We start from the raw sequence: 21,014 nt of genomic DNA, 5'->3' as shown, positions 1-21,014 counted from the left end.
GAATCACACAAAACATGTGTCCAAAAACCACATATATTCCAAAATCACATGTGATTTTCCACATGTGAGTATCCACATGTGAATATTCCCACATGTGATATTAAAACCACATGTCAATCACATGTGGTCTGAATCACACGAAACATGTGTCCAAAAACCACATATATTCCATAATCACATGTGATTTTCCACACAATTCCACACAATTAAAACCACATGTCAATCACATGTGGCATTTCAAAATCACATGTGACTTCCACATGTGGCTTGACGTGAACATCCACATGTGATATTAAAACATGTGGTTGAGTCACACGAAACGTGTGTCCAAAAACCACATATTTCAAAATCACATGTGATTTCCACATGTGACTTTTTCGTAAGGGAAGAAGAGCAGCAACTGGTTGAACTGAGAATAACAAGGCTGTGTCAAGATCACAGACATTTCCACTGCAAATTCATTGCTCATGATCGTCACATGCAAATAATCCTGTCCCACTGACCTCTGAACTCTGGACTAATTTCTATCTTTATGTTCCTACTTTAGCTCTCATGTCATCCAAGTCAGGATCATTTCTGGATATGTATTGTCAAGTTGTTTTTGTTGTTTTTGCAGCGCTTTATGGTTGTTTAAATATGTAATAATATATGTACTGATCCTGGGCTTTATGAGAGTCTGCCTGTGTGTGTTCGCCATGACGCAGGAATTTGACCCTGTTTATATATTTAAAAAAACGCCCTAAATCCCTAAAGATCCTAAATGAGGCCATGTTTGATGTGTGAGATAGCTATTAGAAATATGGTGTCCTTTGTTTTCCACCACCTTTCTTAACAAGGTTGAAAGTTGCTTTACAATAACATGAGAAGACATCTGTTTGAAATAAAAACAGTAAAACATTGAATACAAATAAAGGAATAAAAGAGCAAGCAGTACAGGTGTGATCAATGGAAGGAACTAAATTGAAGCAGAAAAGGCCCACACAATATGAACAACATAAACATAAACATACACACGCCTGACACACTTTTCTCTTCACCAAGCAGATGGAATCACTAATTTATGGTCTTGATATCAGGCTCAATGGTCTGGAGTGGATGGTCTTAATATCAGGCTCAAAGGTCTGGAGTGGATGTGGCATTTAAACGAGCTGCACAGCCTGCAGACTGAAGACAAGCCGAGTCCCTGTGAGCAGCATGGTGAACTGCAGTGTGGAGACGCCCTACACCCAGGACTTCATGACAGGTAGGAGGACTTCATGACAGGTAGGACTGCATGACAGGTAGGACTTGATCACTGATGACATCATCAGTGATGTCATCAGTCTGAACTGTAGCCTCAGCCTTAGGGCAATCAATACTAGGCCAATTAGGGCAATTAATCTGCCCTAACTAAAAAAATCCAGCTCCATCAGTTTCAGCCCGATCGCACGTAAAACGGCATAGCTGTGGCAAACAGACAGACAGAGTCCACATTGCCAAGTTTATATATAGATAGTGATGTCAGAAAGATATGATGGTGCAAGTCCATGTAATGATTTAAATGATAACAGCAGCACCTTAAAGTCAGATGGTTTGAGTTGGGAGGCAGTGGGAGATTAGGATTGGAGTAATGTGATCACATTTTCTAGTTCTACTTAGTATTCTCATCTAAGTAGGCTAAAATAATGTAACAACACAGGCGAGAACCTGAGGTCTCTAACTTACATGCCCAACAATGTTAGTTGTCATGGTAACCATGTGACCCGGACGTGTGACATGTGAAGTCCTCATCGAGGACGAGCGCGTCCGGGTCACATGGTTACCATAACAACCTACAACAACATTCCTGGCGAAGGACCAACATGCTTCGCCCAGACCCAGGATCACTACAAGTAGGCTGACAAACACCGCAAGCGGAAGAATGATGGTATGCCAAAGCTTCAATAACAGAGCTCAGCTGACAGTTTAACCTGCAAATGAAAAATATAAAATTAAAAATACAATAGGCTACAGCACATAGGCCTAGCCCCCCTCCCCCCTCCCCCCCCAGGCCAGCCGTTTGTTCCAGGCGCAGTGAAGTCCCAACAATCTACAAAAACATGCAATAATCTAAAATCATAGATACAAAGTTGAATTACACAGTAAATAAAACCAAAAGTAAAGGGTTAGCCTTCCCAATGGCCAAGGGCAGCATCTGTTATTCTGGCTGAGGCGGGTGGTCAGACAGACAAATAACATTAAATGCTTTGGTGCGATGTAGGATTTTGTCTTTCAATATCCTCGTTGCAGCCTCGCTTGGTGTTGTTGCTTCTCACAGGAATGTGTCCCTGAACAGAGAGCCCAACATGAGCATGAGCGCCTGGCCAATCCCGGCGCTTGACTGCTGCGTAGGCGGGCACAGGGCGTGGTTTTCTTCTATGCCGCAAGGCATTATGGATATTGTGTCAGAGTGACAATGTGATTGTGGATAGCTTCCCGCTCGGGGACAAAACATGGAAGAAAGGTGTGGTAAGCGGTGTGCCAATGTATTTTGACGTTCAAGGTTTTCTCAAGGTTGAAGGTGTAAAAGAGGGAAGGAGATTGACGAGATTTCGTGAAGGGAAAAAGGAGGATAGTGCATCTGTGTGCTTGACATTTGATTGTGAATTACCAGAGAGAATATACTGTGATTATGTGTGTTATAAGGTACGACCGTTTGAAAGAGCTCCCTTGAGGTGTTACTGTTGTCAAGAATATGGGCATGTGGCTGCTGTATGTCAAAAAAAAAGAAAGTGTGGGCAGGATTTGATCTGAAGCGTAACAAGAGAAATCAACTCAAGTTGTTCTCCTTCCAATCATGCAGGGCTTTAAGATCAGATTTGATATATAGGCGATCATATTTCCCCCCCAAATGTGGGTTCATCTTTCACAGCCTCTGTCTTGCTTTTTCAGGACGATATTAAAATGATTCATATAACAAGGAATTTAATTCCCATCACACTTTGTGAGTGAGTGATGAAGTTCCACCATTGGTCGGCCATGGCACACCCATACTGTACATGGTGTGAGTTGGGGCATGCACGGTCTCCTGACCAGACAGGGCAGGACTCTGTTGCTAGCCAGCCTCAGACAGTGCTGCCTACCTGCCCTTTAGCCTGCACTAGCTAGCTAGCTGGCCAAATACAAAGGAGTTTAATAATGGTTTTGACCTTGGTGCCCTACATTTTACCCGCAATGCCCCATCAAAGGTCAAAGGTCAATGTGGCCTTGGCCTTAATTCCAAGCCTGGTACATTATGTATATGCATTGTAGGTATTTATCGCTCATTGTTGTTCTTATATTTTGTACTATGAGTCAGAAGACAACAAGTACATTAGATTTCAAGATAGTAGTAATAGTTGTAAGAATCAATCCCTCTCAAGGTTTGGAGAATCGTGGATTTGGAGAATTTGGAGATGACAAAGCAGGAAGAATGACTGATGAGTCGCGGTGAGGCTAGTGTTGTGACTGGTCTGGTGAGGCTAGTGTTGTGACTGGTCTGGTGAGGCTAGTGTTGTGACTGGTGAGGCTAGTGTTGTGACTGGTGAGGCTAGTGTTGTGACTGGTGAGGCTAGTGTTGTGACTGGTGAGGCTAGTGTTGTGACTGGTGAGACTAGTGTTGTGACTGGTGAGGCTAGTGTTGTGACTGGTGAGGCTAGTGTTGTGACTGGTGAGGCTAGTGTTGTGACTGGTGAGGCTAGTGTTGTGACTGGTGAGGCTAGTGTTGTGACTGGTGAGGCTAGTGTTGTGACTGGTGAGGCTAGTGTTGTGAACTGGTGAGGCTAGTGTTGTGAACTGGTGAGGCTAGTGTTGTGACTGGTGAGGCTAGTGTTGTGACTGGTGAGGCTAGTGTTGTGAACTGGTGAGGCAACTGGTGAGGCTAGTGTTGTGACTGGTGAGGCTAGTGTTGTGACTGGTGAGGTTAGTGTTGTGACTGGTGAGGCTAGTGTTGTGACTGGTGAGGCTAGTGTTGTGAACTGGTGAGGCTAGTGTTGTGACTGGTGAGGCTAGTGTTGTGACTGGTGAGGCTAGTGTTGTGACTGGTGAGGCAACTGGTGAGGCTAGTGTTGTGACTGGTGAGGCTAGTGTTGTGACTGGTGAGGCTAGTGTTGTGACTGGTGAGGCTAGTGTTGTGACTGGTGAGGCTAGTGTTGTGACTGGTGAGGCTAGTGTTGTGACTGGTGAGGCTAGTGTTGTGACTGGTGAGGCTAGTGTTGTGAACTGGTGAGGCTAGTGTCGTGACTGGTGAGGCTAGTGTTGTGACTGGTGAGGCTAGTGTTGTGACTGGTGAGGCTAGTGTTGTGACTGGTGAGGCTAGTGTTGTGACTGGTGAGGCTAGTGTTGTGACTGGTGAGGCTAGTGTTGTGACTGGTGAGGCTAGTGTTGTGACTGGTGAGGCTAGTGTTGTGACTGGTGAGGCAACTGGTGAGGCTAGTGTTGTGACTGGTGAGGCTAGTGTTGTGACTGGTGAGGCTAGTGTTGTGACTGGTGAGGCTAGTGTTGTGACTGGTGAGGCTAGTGTTGTGACTGGTGAGGCTAGTGTTGTGACTGGTGAGGCTAGTGTTGTGAACTGGTGAGGCTAGTGTTGTGAACTGGTGAGGCTAGTGTTGTGACTGGTGAGGCTAGTGTTGTGACTGGTGAGGCTAGTGTTGTGAACTGGTGAGGCTAGTGTTGTGACTGGTGAGGCTAGTGTTGTGAACTGGTGAGGCTAGTGTTGTGACTGGTGAGGCAACTGGTGAGGCTAGTGTTGTGACTGGTGAGGCTAGTGTTGTGACTGGTGAGGCTAGTGTTGTGACTGGTGAGGCTAGTGTTGTGACTGGTGAGGCTAGTGTTGTGAACTGGTGAGGCTAGTGTTGTGACTGGTGAGGCTAGTGTTGTGAACTGGTGAGGCTAGTGTTGTGACTGGTGAGGCGACTGGTGAGGCTAGTGTTGTGACTGGTGAGGCTAGTGTTGTGACTGGCGAGGCTAGTGTTGTGACTGGCGAGGCTAGTGTTGTGACTGGTGAGGCTAGTGTCGTGACTGGTGAGGCTAGTGTCGTGACTGGTGAGGCTAGTGTCGTGACTGGTGAGGCTAGTGTTGTGAACTGGTGAGGCTAGTGTCGTGACTGGTGAGGCTAGTGTCGTGACTGGTGAGGCTAGTGTCGTGACTGGTGAGGCTAGTGTCGTGACTGGTGAGGCTAGTGTCGTGACTGGTGAGGCTAGTGGCGTGACTGGTGAGGCTAGTGTCGTGACTGGTGAGGCTAGTGTCGTGACTGGTGAGGCTAGTGTCGTGACTGGTGAGGCTAGTGTCGTGACTGGTGAGGCTAGTGTCGTGACTGGTGAGGCTAGTGTCGTGACTGGTGAGGCTAGTGTCGTGACTGGTGAGGCTAGTGTCGTGACTGGTGAGGCTAGTGTCGTGACTGGTGAGGCTAGTGTCGTGACTGGTGAGGCTAGTGTCGTGACTGGTGAGGCTAGTGTCGTGACTGGTGAGGCTAGTGTCGTGACTGGTGAGGCTAGTGTCGTGACTGGTGAGGCTAGTGTCGTGACTGGTGAGGCTAGTGTTGTGACTGGTGAGGCTAGTGTTGTGACTGGTGAGGCTAGTGTTGTGACTGGTGAGGCTAGTGTTGTGACTGGTGAGGTCTTTTGTCTTGTGTGTCTCATCAAACAATCTGGGAAGCCATCGGTTAAACAAACAAAAGAATAAATCTTTAACCTCTGGGGGCAGCAGCCCCGTTTCAATGTGGTGCAACACGAAGTCAAGAGGCGCGGTCGGCAGAGGAAGAAAATCCCTTTCCGCTCTCCCTGCAGGCTCTGCCATTGGCTCCAACCGACCGGCTCTGACCATTAATGCGTTTCTTTTCCGCTCCCTGCGTGTCGCTCTCAAATGCGTCCGTCGCTATGATCATTTTAGGTGTTGCATAGTTCATCGTCTCGTGTGCATCTGATCGGCCCAGTTGGATTCTTTTTTGAGAAACTCCGATTAAAGCCGATGGAGCCAATATCGGCCAATTGGTATCGGCGCCCCATCGGTCGGAGCGTCCCCTAGCCGCTAGCCCGGGGATACTCAACTTGCTTTGCCCGGGGGCCACTTTCGTGAAATGATGGGAGGCCAGGGGCCAGTTAATCAACAAACGGTGTTGGGGGGGTAACTCATTACAAAAGTAACATATTCGATGTAATATATTACTTTTAGCAGTAACTCAGTAATATACCTTATTACTTATTGGATTTAAGTAATATTACACCAGTTACTTTGTCAAGTAACTCAAGTTACAAATTGAGTTACATTTTATTAAATCAAAGCACATATTTAAAAAAGATACAATCATTTCCTAATCAAACTGTGTGTTTTTATGCAAATGACCAATAGATGACAATATTCGATGTCATTCTGCTGCTGCTGTTGTTTTGGTCAAAGTAATGCAGAAGTAGTGTAATAAGTAACCAGTTACTCTACACAGAAAGTGATATTGTAAAGTAACTTATTACTTTCAAATGAAAGTAACTAGTAATATGTAGTATATTACATTTTGAAAGTAACTTGCCCAACACTGTAAACAAACCATATATATTTTTAGCGGATTGTAGGGATTGTGGATTTTTGGGGTGTCAGCTGGAGTTTAGTCTGACAATGTTGTGCACACCAGATAGTTAGTTATAGGTTAAGTACATACATAAGTGCCTGGGTAGTGAGCAGACTGCGGGTTTTGACAATTGAGCTGGAGCTCAGTCAAACGTTATTTCACGTTAGTTTTTATTGCGTGAAAACTAACGTGAAATTATTCAAAAATGGTTGGGGGGGCCACTCTGCACCCTGCCGCGGGCCGCATCTGGCCCCCGGGCCACAAGTTGAGTATCCCTGCGCTAGTCCAACAATACAAGTGTTTGTTTTTTTTGTGTCACTGGTCAGTGTGTTACTGGTCGGTGTGTTACTGGTCGGTGTGTTACTGGTCAGGGTGTTACTGGTCAGGGTGTTACTGGTCGGTGTGTTCGGTGTGTTACTGGTCGGTGTGTTACTGGTCGGTGTGTTACTGGTCGGTGTGTTACTGGTCGGTGTGTTACTGGTCGGTGTGTTACTGGTCGGTGTGTTACTGGTCAGGGTGTTACTGGTCGGTGTGGGTCGGTGTGTTACTGGTCGGCGACTCACGTCGGTTTTGGGAGGCGACAGGCAGAACTGGATCAGGCCGATCTTGGCCTTCTCCACACGGCTCACACCGGTGTTCGCCACCTTCTGGGTCAGCACCAGACCATCCACCAGCTCACAGTCATCAATGGTACCTCTGAACACACACAGACACACACCATTAGTACTGGGGAAATCCTAGTCAAGCTGGGCAAGATATCGATATTATATAGATGCTGTGACGGGATATGAGACTAGATATGTCGTCTTAGATTTTGGATATGGTAATATGGTAATATGGTAATATGGTAATATGGTAATATGGTAATATGGCGACACGGCATAACTTACCAGACTGTTCTAGCTGTTCTGTTATTGACCTTTACCCACTTAGTCATTATGTCCACATTACTGAGGATTTATCAATAAAATCTCAATGTGTCAATATTTGATGAAAAGTAGCAATACTCATCCCTACAATATTGTGGAAATATTGATATGTCAACTTATTTTGTCAAAAGGATTGTGATATTTGACTTTGTCCATATTGCCCAGCCCTACTCACAACAGAAAATGTAGCCCACTGTTAGAAAGCAGATATATATCGTGTATCACCATTCAGCCTAAGAATACACAGATATAATTATATACAGATACAAACAAGAGGCAAATGCTAGCAGATGTTGCACACGACAATGCGCTAAGTCGCCCCCCACCCCCCCCCCCCCCCACACACACACACACACACACCACACACACTCACCCGAGCTTCTTGGTGATCTTGATGTCGTGCAGGTCGACGCCGGTGGCGGTGGCCGGGTCGATGACGCGCATCACGGCGTCCACGCTCATGGGGGCCAGCAGGCTGGAGTACTGGGACACCACCTTGGAGCACAGGGAGGTGGTGGCGCTGTTCAGCAGCGTGTCGCGGTCACTCAGCTGCACCGGCGTGCTCATGCCCGTCAGCACCTCCACGCCCTTCTCCACCGCCTTCTGGAACGACTCCGAGATGGTGGTGGGGTGGATCCCTGAGCGACGACACAAGCTTTCACTTTCACTTTCACTTTCACCGCCTTCATTTTAGCGTCATGTAAACGATGGCCGAACCCCCACCCGTCCAGGACCATCAAACTCTTCAGGCTCCTCCCCCATGCCAGAAGCTTCTACCCAACTGCCCTCTGCCTCTTCAATGAGACCCCGAAAGCCCGCTACTAATCACATCTTACATGGAGATAACCCCCCCCCGTCCCCTCACTATGACTATATAAAAAATTCAAATGAATCTTGATCCAGAATCCAGAAACCATGAACTACTATTACTGCTACTACGACGACGACTCCTCCATGATATAAAACAAAACTGCAAAAAAAAAAAAAAAAAAAAAACGTTTATGTTGAAATGCTTGTGTTTTCTTAAATAGCTTCTTCTGTTTCCATGGATCCCTGGTGGGTTCTCTGCAGCGCTCACCCTTCTGCAGCAGTTTGGAGCAGGCGTCCAGCAGCGCGCCGGCAATCACCACCACAGAGGTGGTGCCGTCTCCGGCCTCGATGTCCTGGGCTTTGGACAGTTCCACCAGCTGAGGCGCGCACACACACACACACACACACACACACACACACACACACACAGAGTTGTGAACTGAAGACACAGGGATTCTTCTAGGGAAGTGGTTCTCAAATTGTTTCACATGAAGGACCCCTAAACTGCCAAAAATTAGACCACGGACCCCCATTTGATAGGATTTTGTCCCACGGTCGCCCATATGATTATAAGTTTGACGCTTTTAGATGTTTTATTACAGAAAGTGTCTAAAACCCATGAGCAAAATAGTCATTGCGTTACTTATGAATGGGATTCTAGCGAAAATCAATGACCCCTCTTTCGGCTGGGGACCCCCTGGAACCCCCATTTGAGAACCACTGGCTTTAGTTTGAACCTGACTGCAGTAGCAGAGGGGTGGGATTACAGCGCAACGACTAGGAGCTACTTGCAAACACTTACTGTGCTGATCGATTGTCTCAATGTTGATTTGTCACATTCATACGTTCTTGTTTAGGGCGTCTCTGCAGCTAATTCCAAGCTCGGTTTGTTAGCGTACGGTTTACATTTTCAAAACGAGGACAAATTAACACATTGATCTATCTACTACTACGGCATGTATTACAAAATGGCTGGCGGGAGGATCAGGTGGACGTGGGCTTTAACTGTCTGTTGTGATGTTTTGAATGTGAAGACTTCGTGCAGCAGGACAGTCTGTTGTGATGTTTTGAATGTGAAGACTTCGTGCAGCAGGACAGTCTGTTGTGATGTTTTGAATGTGAAGACTTCGTGCATCAGGACAGTCTGTTGTGATGTTTTGAATGTGAAGACTTCGTGCAGCAGGACAGTCAGCAGCACAGAGACACAACACGGACAGACAGTGCCGACAGCTTCTGGTGGAACGTACCATTTTGGCCGCGGGGTGGAGCACCTGCATCTGTTTCAGGATGGTCGCCCCGTCGTTGGTAATGGTCACGTCACCTTTCTCATCCTGGATCTGGAACAAACAGTATATATAACAGAACAAACAGTATATATAACAGAACAAACAGTATATATACCAGCCGCTACTTAGAAACAACAAGTGCTTGACCAGAGCTGCCAAGTCTCACCCTTTGACAAAAGACACAGTAATTATTAGACTCTTCTTCGGGGATGCAAAGTCATGGATAGTTAAAAAGGTGACAGATACCAGGGCAGACGCAAAATCATTCACTCAAGCGCCCGATTTTGGGATGAAAAAGGTGACTCACTGTTACCTAAAAGGTGACTAGTTTGCATCCCTGCTTATTCTTATTCGCTTCCGGTTATAGTCTTTTAGTGCGGCCATTTTCTCTTTGCAAATGAGGCAGGCGGCATTCCCTTTGAACCCGAGGAAAAAACAATCCCTCTCCCACTTCTCCTGAAACTAACTGAAACTAACCTGAAACCTTTCTTTTGCCTTTTGACAGCGACGTGTTCACTTTCTCAACAAAAGACAACATTTTAGCGTGCAAATGTTTTTCTTTCCACTTGCTTTTTCACTCGCGTGAGCCCAGCAGGTGGTTGTTAGCAGGCGGGAGTGTGAAGCCGTGCTGCCAGATACAGCTGACTAGGGGGTGTCATGATACACTCAGTTCACGATACGATACGATACACGATATTGGGTTCATGATAACGATACGATATTTTAACAATATTTTTTTGCGATCGATTTGTAAGTTGAGGGGGGCATCCTCCACGCTAATTTGAGTCATTTCACCATTTTCATCCTCCGTGTCTGTAACGTCCCTCGTCTGTTCAAACAAAGCAATGAAAAGGAGAGCGAGCATGCAAATCAGATGCAGATCAGTGCCACCATGTTCAGCTTCTTTTTCTCACGATATGAGATTTTATCTCAACGACACATATTGTCACGTTTTGATATCGCGATATATTGTGGGACGATATATTGCGACATCCCTACTGCTGACGGTTTCCAGCACAAAGAGTTCAAAACCCGCCAAAATGAACACAAAACCGCCCAAGGAACTGCACATCTATGGAAATCTATCTGGCAACCCTGGTGTGAAGTGCGCCTCGTCCACGCGCCTCGGGAGGTGCGCGCCTGATTTCACTATAACTTGATATCAAGTGGCGTGGCGGGCCGTGAGTTTGAAACCCCTGGCGTAAACCATTGCGGGATTACTCCCCCTTTATAAATTGAAAATATGCGGGAATTTCCAAAAAGATGCGCGAATCTCGCAATCCTGCACCGAATTTTAAGCCCCGATGTGTGTGTGTGTGTGTGTGTGTGTGTGTGTGTGTATATATATATATATATATATATATTCTGAATTGGAAGGGCGATGGCTTAGAATATTGGTAATATTGCTCTGGTAAATGGAGCAGAGCGCAGTAGGCCTACTATGCGTGCGTAATGCCATGGTCCCTTTGATCTCATTCTGCTCAACGTCGCCATGTTATAAACAGACTAGATATTAGTATGAAAGAGTTAAGTTAATCAAATTAATTGAAGCTCTGTCTAGAAAACTTGTGGAGTCTTGTTTATTAGGGGTGCTCCGATCACGTTTTTTTTTTGCCACCGATCGCCTATGAGAAATATCTGCCCGACCGATCACCAAGAACAGATTTTGTTTTATTTTTTTAAGCAGCTATAGCAGTCTATTATAGAACAGTTTCCATTTGACATATAGGCCTACATATCATGCATCAAATTGAAAGTGCAGCGCATTTCCTTTTTTCTACATCAATATTTTATATTGTGGAGGCTAAAGGAAACTGCCAACATGATTATTTGTGTGTGAGATAATTGGCGCACAAGACTGTGTTGAACTAAATGGCTAGAAGAATGTTCTTTTATAGTTCAGTCCAGTTCCCTCAGTTCAGTTTATAAAGGAACAAAAATATTCCACTTCCATGTTACCAGTTCAATGCAGTTCAGTTCGCGCAAAAAAAAACACTCCATTCCGGGATTTCCCTGTTACACAAGAAAAATAACTTCGATCCAAGGAAACTATTTTATAGATTTATAAGCTAAAGCTGCTAAAGGTAACCAAAGCTATTAAACTTCATCTATGACTTAGACCGCTTTCCGGTCATGTGTGAAAACGGCTAAAGACGCAAGGGGCGTGTTGACAGAGTCTGGTGCGGTGTGGAGGTGAGTAAAGAAACACTGATGAAAGCAAAGCGTGTGATTTGCAACACAATGATATAAACGATCGAGCACAATATGAAAGTTAAACGACAGACATTTTCTATCATGAAAATGTTTTTTTTTTTACACCAATTAACTCTGCGGAGAAATCGGCGTTTCTCACGTGCAGCATAGATCGGCAACAATAAAGCAACATCTGCAATCTGCCGATCGCATATTTGAGGTCAAAATCGTCCGATTCCGAACGCGTGTCGATCGATCGGAGCACCTCTACTGTTTATTGATCATTATTTTGCAGTCAAGACTCAATAGTTTTGGCGCATTGAACCAGATGACAGATGACAACCAACATGTTATATTTTTGCACGATTTGAGCAATATACTGTACCTGCGTGTGCCACTTGTAACAATACAAACTGTCACAGTAGCAAACCTCAAAGGAGGGCAAACATAGGCTATTGACTTAAGCCTAATTAAAGACATCTTAACAGATCTTACTGACATATCCCACCAATTATGTTGTTCGTTGTTTAGCATAACTTTGTAGACGGACCTGTAGGAGCGGCTGGGGCATTTCTGTCCAGGGGGGCTACCAAAAGTAGGGCTGGGTGATATCATGGTTGAAATCAATATGATCATCATAAGGAAATCATAATAAAATGAGCCAATATTGATGGTTTAAGACCAACATCACAACAGTGTAATCCTGTTCATTTCAAATGAGATAGGCCTATTCCTCGCTCAAAAGATCCCCTCGCCTGAAGTCTCACTCCTAACTTTTGGTGAAACTTGGCAGCTCTGGTTTGACCAAAAAAGAGCTGCGTAAAGTTAGCTTGAAGCTACTTAGAAATATATGTGTATGACCAAAGAGCTGGCGTAAAGTTAGCTTGAAGCGACTTTAGAAAGATGTGTATGACCAAAGAGCTGGCGTAAAGTTAGCTTGAAGCTACTTAGAAATATATGTGTATGACCAAAGAGCTGGCGTAAAGTTAGCTTGAAGCGACTTTAGAAAGATGTGTATGACCAAAGAGCTGGCGTAAAGTTAGCTCGAAGCGACTTAGTAAAGTTAGCTTGAAGCGACTTTAGAAAGATGTGTATGACCAAAGAGCTGGCGTAAAGTTAGCTTGAAGCGACTTTAGAAAGATGTGTATGACCAAAGAGCTGGCGTAAAGTTAGCTTGAAGCGACTTTAGAAATATGTGTATGACCAAAGAGCTGGCGTAAAGTTAGCTTGAAGCGACTTTAGAAATATGTGTATGACCAAAGAGCTGGCGTAAAGTTAGCTTGAAGCGACTTTAGAAAGATGTGTATGACCAAAGAGCTGGCGTAAAGTTAGCTTGAAGCGACTTTAGAAAGATGTGTATGACCAAAGAGCTGGCTTTAAGTTAGCTTGAAGCGACTTTAGAAAGATGTGTATGACCAAAGAGCTGGCGTAAAGTTAGCTTGAAGCGACTTAGTAAAGTTAGCTTGAAGCGACTTTAGAAATATGTGTATGACCAAAGAGCTGGCATAAAGTTAGCTTGAAGCGACTTAGTAAAGTTAGCTTGAAGCGACTTTAGAAAGATGTGTATGACCAAAGAGCTGGCATAAAGTTAGCTTGAAGCGACTTTAGAAATATGTGTATGACCAAAGAGCTGGCGTAAAGTTAGCTTGAAGCGACTTTAGAAAGATGTGTATGACCAAAGAGCTGGCGTAAAGTTAGCTTGAAGCGACTTTAGAAAGATGTGTATGACCAAAGAGCTGGCGTAAAGTTAGCTTGAAGCGACTTTAGAAAGATGTGTATGACCAAAGAGCTGGCGTAAAGTTAGCTTGAAGCGACTTTAGAAAGATGTGTATGACCAAAGAGCTGGCGTAAAGTTAGCTTGAACCGACTTTAGAAAGATGTGTATGACCAAAGAGCTGGCGTAAAGTTAGCTTGAAGCGACTTTAGAAAGATGTGTATGACCAAAGAGCTGGCGTAAAGTTAGCTTGAAGCGACTTTAGAAAGATGTGTATGACCAAAGAGCTGGCGTAAAGTTAGCTTGAAGCGACTTTAGAAAGATGTGTATGACCAAAGAGCTGGCGTAAAGTTAGCTTGAAGCGACTTTAGAAAGATGTGTATGACCAAAGAGCTGGCGTAAAGTTAGCTTGAAGCGACTTTAGAAAGATGTGTATGACCAAAGAGCTGGCGTAAAGTTAGCTTGAACCGACTTTAGAAAGATGTGTATGACCAAAGAGCTGGCGTAAAGTTAGCTTGAAGCGACTTAGTAAAGTTAGCTTGAAGCGACTTTAGAAAGATGTGTATGACCAAAGAGCTGGCGTTAAGTTAGCTTTAAGCGACTTTAGAAAGATGTGTATGACCAAAGAGCTGGCGTTAAGTTAGCTTGAAGCGACTTTAGAAAGATGTGTATGACCAAAGAGCTGGCGTTAAGTTAGCTTGAAGCGACTTTAGAAAGATGTGTATGACCAAAGAGCTGGCGTTAAGTTAGCTTGAAGCCAAACGCCGTTCACTGACCATCTTGTCCATGCCTTTGGGCCCCAGGCTTGTCCTGATGGCATCTGCGACGGCTGCAACACAAACAGAAGGCGTGTCAGTACTGCCACAGCGCTGAACTCCATTCGCTTACATTCAACAACACTTTGTGGCCATCCAGCGAAGGCAGGAGGACTCCAAATCACAGTACAGATTAGGGATGTTCATCAGTTATCGAAAATCGATAATTGATCGTTAAGGAATGGAATCGATCATGTGGAATTCTTATCGATTATTGTTATTATTATTATTATAATTCGTTCCTCCTCGCCCCACTCCATTGCACAGCCGACTAACGTGAGGTGGAGCTTCATATAGTCTCTAGTTTTCTGGCTGGGCACGGGCCTTTGTGCCAACAAAACTGTTTTAAACATGGGGAATATATATATATTATTATTATTATTGATCGTTAATTTTCCCCGATTTTCGATTTTGGACATTTTTCAAAATGAACATCCCTAGTACAGATACAAAGTCAAGCGTGCACAATGCACATCCACTTGATGAGCCGGTGCAGGACACACAATCAGTATCAATAAAAGAACTAGTCTGTAGACTTCTCCCAGTAGATTTGTTTTTCATGTTTCAGTTACAAACAACCTTCTTCAGAATGTGAAGATGGTTGAAATCTACTGGCAGTGTGCGGACTCTACTTCTTTTACTGACTCCAGATCACAGTAACCTGACCAGTTTTTTTTTTGTCTGCTTTACATAAAGCTCATTATGTTTAAAGAACAAGGATACAAAGTCATGCGTAGTGAAAAAGGTGACAGATACCAGGGCAGACATAAAACCACTCAGAAATCCCCCTATTTTAGGATGAAAAAGGTGACTAGTTTGCATCCCTGAAAGAAAACTACAGCTTTTGATATTGACAATGGTTTGTCTTCTTCTTTTATCCAGAATGATCACATCCATGATGCAGGATATCTGGAGGTTTCACCAAGTAAATCGCAGTAAAAACGACATTTAACACAATTTCACAACAAAAAATTAAAATTAAGAAAAGCTGTAAAAAGAAAAAGCTAGAAAAACTGCACACCAAGCAAATTGCATCAAGCGTAACTATTGATAGCGAGTTAAGGCTTTAATTTTGCATAATGTGCTCATCCAATTTAACACCTTTGTCCTGTGGACAGCCTACTGTGCATTTGTTTAAATTTGATTCAGTTTGTGCTGCACTTTTGGCAAGCGAGCTAACGCTAGCTAAATGCTGAGATTATGTTGAGTCACCACGAGCATCTTGTGGTGGTGGTGCAGCAGCATGCATGCGCTTACATGGAGAGAAGAACATCACGCCAAACTCCATTCAAAAATCTTGCAAAAAAAAGAATGTTGCAATGGCAAATTTGGCAGACAAGTGAAGTGACCCACCACCAACAAAATAAAAGACAGACTTTTACTGTGACGCATTTCGGTGGAGGAAGCATTGTGAGGAATCACGGGCGGGGAAGCAAATGTAAATATTGTATTGGGTGTATGCCGAACATGAATCCAGATCCTATCCAAATAGTCAAATGTGTTCTATCCAGCAGCGGGGCACATACAACTGTCACATCAGCAGATCAAGCTACTTAATGGGATTCCGGCCCTGCCTACTGCTACAAGTCAGTACAGCATCCTGGATGGAGGTGGGTGTTATGGTTCATTGTTTAGGACGTGAGCTGCTATGTGACAGATGTCAACTGAACTGCAACATGAGAGTCGCTGTCGGTTAGTTGACCACCATAGCACGCACAGTTTATTAGTATTAGTATTATTTTTACCTTTCCCCGCAGAGATATTACTGTAGCGAATCTGGGCCGGCTTGTCGCGGTCCACATACGCCCCTCCGATGCCTTTGTATCTGCCGCCGCCGAACGCTTTGGAGGCCGCCATCACTTCAGGCATACTCGTTGTAAAATGTTAATCGAGGTGTTCAGAGGGGGGACAGACGAACCCCGGGCTTCACGCGGTGCTGCTGGGCTGCGGATGGGCTCAGATTGCGATTGTTCTCCAGTCCCGACCAGAACTTTCCAGAGGCACCGGTTGCGACTGCTGGAGGAAAGGAAAGGACCCCAGCTGGCAAGTTGCTTGGCGCGTGTAGATGACGTCACGCGTTTAGGAGTCTAGAAAAGTGCCAGGCAAGATGGAACGTTTTTTTTCGTTTTGTTTTTATTCAATAAACAAAGTCTGGCAGTAACAAACAGTAGGCCTACATTATACAGAAAAATTCAGACTAAACATTTACAAAATTGGAACAGACAATCAAATAAACAACAAAGTAAAATAAATAAATCAAGAACAGGGGTCTGGCATTTTGAAATCTACATCGGTGAATGAATTGTTTAGCCATAATAATTAAACTATTGTACATCATTTCAATTTGTTTATCTTTCATCATAACTCCAAATTTAATATCATTATATTCTAAATTGGGCGATTGAGGGTCTCTTTCAGATATCCAATTTTGAAACAAATCCCAAAAAGATCTAGAGTAATTACAAACAAAAAACAGATGCTCTACTACAGTCTCAATATCAGAATCACAAAATCTACAGTTGTTCATATCAAGGTTAAATCTTTGTCTCAGAAACTCATTACATGGATATCATTCATTACTTTAAAGTGAGTGTCTTTAGCTTTGGGTGGGATGGGGAGAGTGAGGTATCTAGTTCTAATTCTAATTCTTACCTCTTCCAGGCCCGTATCCAGGGTTTCGAAATTGGGGAGATCCAGACATGGCAAGGGCGGGCGCCGCCGGAAAAAAATTGAGATCCCCCCCCCCTCCCTTTTTTAGCCATATTTAGAGTAATATATCATTTTAAATTAAAAAAATGTATTTTTTTTACCTTTTTTAGCCATATTTAGAGGAATATCTCATTTTTAATTAACATTAGGATACTGTTGTGATGTAATTATTCAGTATTTTCTCCTTTTCTCACTCATTCAGAGCAAAGAGGGAGATATATAGCATGATGATAATGCTCTATATCTCCCTATTTGCTCTGAATACACCAGTTAACATGACACTGCAGACTTAACATGATAGAAATATTACCAGCAAACTTAATGACTAGACTAATTATTCTGATCTGAATGGCATATATCAAGAAACATTGACTCCTCTCTTTGCTGTATAGTGGGAGGTGCATTTTTGAGTAGGCTATTAAAATAGCATGTCAAGTTCACATTTCTTTATTGCCAGATTAAACAATTCTTATTGGTTGTTGGTTGGTTCAACACAACATGTGCGTGCATGCCCGCTTCTTCTTCTTCTCTAGCCTACAAGCATGTAACTTCCTTGATTGTTATTGTTGATAATTGTATTTAAATGGGCTACATTTTCATTTCCCGAAACATTCTTAAACAAGAAAGGAACTGCAAAATATTTTTACTTAAGTTACATTAAAAAAAAAAAAAAAAAATGATTTTTTTTTCCCTCTGAAATTATTAGGGAGGTCCGGACCTCCCTGTCCTCATAGCTAGATACGGGCCTGATCTCTTCAGGATCATCTTTTAACAGATTTTTCCTTTTTATTGGTAAAGGGAAGATTACAGAAGTAAGAGTACTTCTTAGAAATTTGTTTGTGCATTTTTTCTCCTTAAATTTGATACCGTCAATGATAGAGAGGGTTGAGAGGGTGGAGCTAGTGCATGAGCGCTAGCGGCATGAGCGCCGATTAGCATAGCCTATGGGGGTGAGCTTACATCTTTGCGTCAACTTTTATTATAGTTTTAACGTACCAAGCATATACATAGTGGGAAATTGCAGAAATTATAGCCAGCTAGCTACCGTGAAACAACATTAACGTTGATCAATGTAGCCATGGATTAGGCAACTTTTTTATATTTCATTTCCTGAAGCATATTACATTTTATTTGACTCCCACAGTGTGGATCTTGAGTGACAGTGTGGCGTGCTGCTGAGAAGGCCTTGGGGATCAGCTTCAGGTGGACTGGGTTGGAATGGTCTTCTTTCTTGGTTTTCCCATGTCCTCCAACGAAGAAGAGCAGCAGATGCACCAGATGTCATCATCTACTGTGCCTTTACCCACACAAGTCTTTATATCCACATTATTGATGATTATTTATCAAAACAATCTAATTGTGTAAATATTTCTGTGTGAAAGCACCAATAGTTAGAGAAGGATTTTGATTTTGATTGGTGTTTTAATACAGTTACTTGTGATATCTCACATGTGACTTTGATTTACTACCATTGAAAATGTAGCCCAATTTGTACACAATGCAGGGTAGGTCTAGGTAATGAGTGACAACCTGGGAATATCACCCAAGGAAATACCAACAGATAAACCATACAGATTCTTTGTCATTGTAAACATAAATGAGGGAACAGAGACATGGTATTCAACTAGAACACAACACACTTTATTAAAAGACAGTCTGGACAGGATTGACAAATACTAGTTCACTTGCATTGACCTCAAACAAGACAGGACACTACTTTCAAGTCTGAAATGTACCTAGATTTGGTAGAAAAAAGAACATTTCAGCTTGTCGCCTGATGTCACTATTACTGGACAGCAGCCGACAGCAGTAAGGATTTTGACAGTTCTGATGAATCAAACCACAGTCCAAGTCAGAAACACAATCATCATATATGCTGTGAGGCTGTTAGAATTCAAAAACCAATACTGCCGACAATTAACTAGCCCATATCAAGCTGTTAAGTTGTGTTAAGTTAACACTGTTAACGGTATGTCAGCTCTCAGTCTCAATCAGTCAGTTTCTGAATTGCAATAATGTTAACGTTAATCTCAGAATGTCTGTTATAGTAATACTATAATAAAAAAGATAATAATAATATTAATGATAATGGGTCATGGCATTGACGTAACGTTACCGTAACGTATAGCCTCTTAACAGCTAGGTTAGGCTACATCTGGAACTGAAATGTGACATTAACGTTAATATTTCTATTAGGTCAAACACACCTTAACGTTACAGAGTGTGGCACTTTCTGATTAACATCAACATTAAGTCCAAGATCAAGTCATTTCGGTATATTCAGTGTGTGTGAAAAGGATAATAATGTTACACTCAGGTTAGCATAGCACAGATGGTTGTCTGGCTGTTAGCAGTTAGCTGACGTATAGCTGACCACCGACAACAGCATTCACTCACCGGAAAAAGTGGAAACCACTTTTCTTTGAGGTACGGTTACTACAACGCATCGCAAAAAGCCATATTTACAGTCCAATATTTGGATTAAATTGACAAAAAGACGCAACAGGACAAACATGAAGTCAGACAACTATAGAAAGCACTATCCAGCACAGGCTGCCGGACTGTCACTATGGCCGCCTGTCACTCAACCGGGCCACGCCCTTAATTATGCATAACTTTAAACCCGGCTGTAAAGACGTTTAATTACTGTTACAAAGTGGGGCATTTTAACAGGAACGACGGGACTTCTGAGTCCTGCCTCAAGTGGCCATTCGAGATATTACAATCCTACAGAATTATGAATAATGAGTAAAACAATTATCAAACAGTAAAAATCAAACAACTTATAATCAAGTCATTCAGAAACATCAAACATTATACACTACGGGCCCTATCATCGCAAAGGCGGTCATTTTGCATTAGCGCCCATTTTGCGCTGGAATAGCGCGCAGAGCCCTAATTGTGGCCGTGTCGGCCCGCTGCACTTCGCGTCATCTTGGCGCAAACCTCATATAGGCGTGTTTATGCCCATAACAGTATTCACAAGTGTGAGATCACTCCCCTTAAAAGCCACAGCGTCACTGCCATCACGTCTGTGACGGCAGCTTCTTTCTTGCTGAGTGCAAGCAGAGTGACAGAGAGAGAGAGAGAGAGAGAGAGAGAGGAGAGAACGAGAGAGGGAAGAGAGAGGGAGAGAATTGGAGGATGAACCCTGTTCGGATTCGTAACGAAAATTGATGCTGATGGAACAATCTATTTGAAACACACTAAAGGGCCGTCGCGCAGTTACGCAGTGAATATCCCCATGTCCCAAAGCGTGCGCTTACTGTAATTAGTCATATCGTTCATATAGGCTATAACATACACATTTAAAAAATATTCGTTTCTTGGTAACACTTTACAATAACTATACACTATAATGCATTAATAAAGCATTAGTAAATACTTAATTCATCATGAATTCATCATTTATAAAGCATTATTCATACATCACTAAGCATTAGTAACACAGTTATAAACATTTTATTCCTGATTAATAACTTAATCTCTAATGTGTTTAATGATTGTATTCTCATACTTTGTAAATGATAGATTCACTATTTATAAATACGTATTATATCAATTATGAACCATTTATTTAGGAGTTGTTAATGGTTCATAACATCATTTAGAAAGTGTAAGTAAATGATTAAACAACTATTCATATGTATGTACATTTATGTGTACATTTGTACATATGATTTAGACATGGTTAGTGAGTGTTAGTAGATGGTTTATAAACACTTATTGATACTCAAACTCATGATTAATTAAGGTAGTTACTAGTCATTAGTTAAGTATTTTGTGTGAGCCCATCTAAAGTGAGGACTATGCCTTATAAAGCATTTAATAAATGAGATAGAAGGTCTCGGCTGACCTTGACCAATGGAGGCAGATGTCTGAATGGCCAAACGGCCAGGGAATGATTCTGAGAGATGTGTTTCACTCAGGGTTTTGTGTCTCTAAGAGGGTCAGAATTGCATGATGGGACAGAAATGCAAATTAAGCCTCCCAGAGCCT

At 43.0% G+C, this 21,014-nt stretch overlaps 1 protein-coding gene across 1 annotated transcript; it reads right to left on the bottom strand.

Moving 5' to 3' along the window:
- Positions 1-1,139: 1,139 nt before the first annotated feature.
- LOC310771515 (T-complex protein 1 subunit delta-like) lies at positions 1,140-16,332 on the bottom strand (the record flags this gene model as incomplete). The annotated part of the gene is made up of 7 exons (XM_083664111.1): positions 16,052-16,332; positions 14,268-14,320; positions 9,546-9,635; positions 8,567-8,675; positions 7,862-8,126; positions 7,123-7,255; positions 1,140-1,220 (listed from the first exon to the last, which is right to left on the bottom strand). Exons 1-7 carry the CDS (start codon positions 16,173-16,175, stop codon positions 1,140-1,142), a joined length of 855 nt encoding a protein of 284 aa, XP_083520237.1. The 5' UTR covers positions 16,176-16,332.
- Between the last annotated feature and the right edge of the window lie 4,682 nt (positions 16,333-21,014).

Source organism: Poromitra crassiceps (assembly GCF_964638095.1).
Source record: "Poromitra crassiceps genome assembly, contig: HAP1_SCAFFOLD_730, whole genome shotgun sequence".
In the NCBI taxonomy this organism is placed as follows: Eukaryota; Metazoa; Chordata; class Actinopteri; order Beryciformes; family Melamphaidae; genus Poromitra; species Poromitra crassiceps.
Note: the sequence above shows the minus strand (reverse complement) of the source record. Positions and strands in the feature narration are given on the sequence as shown.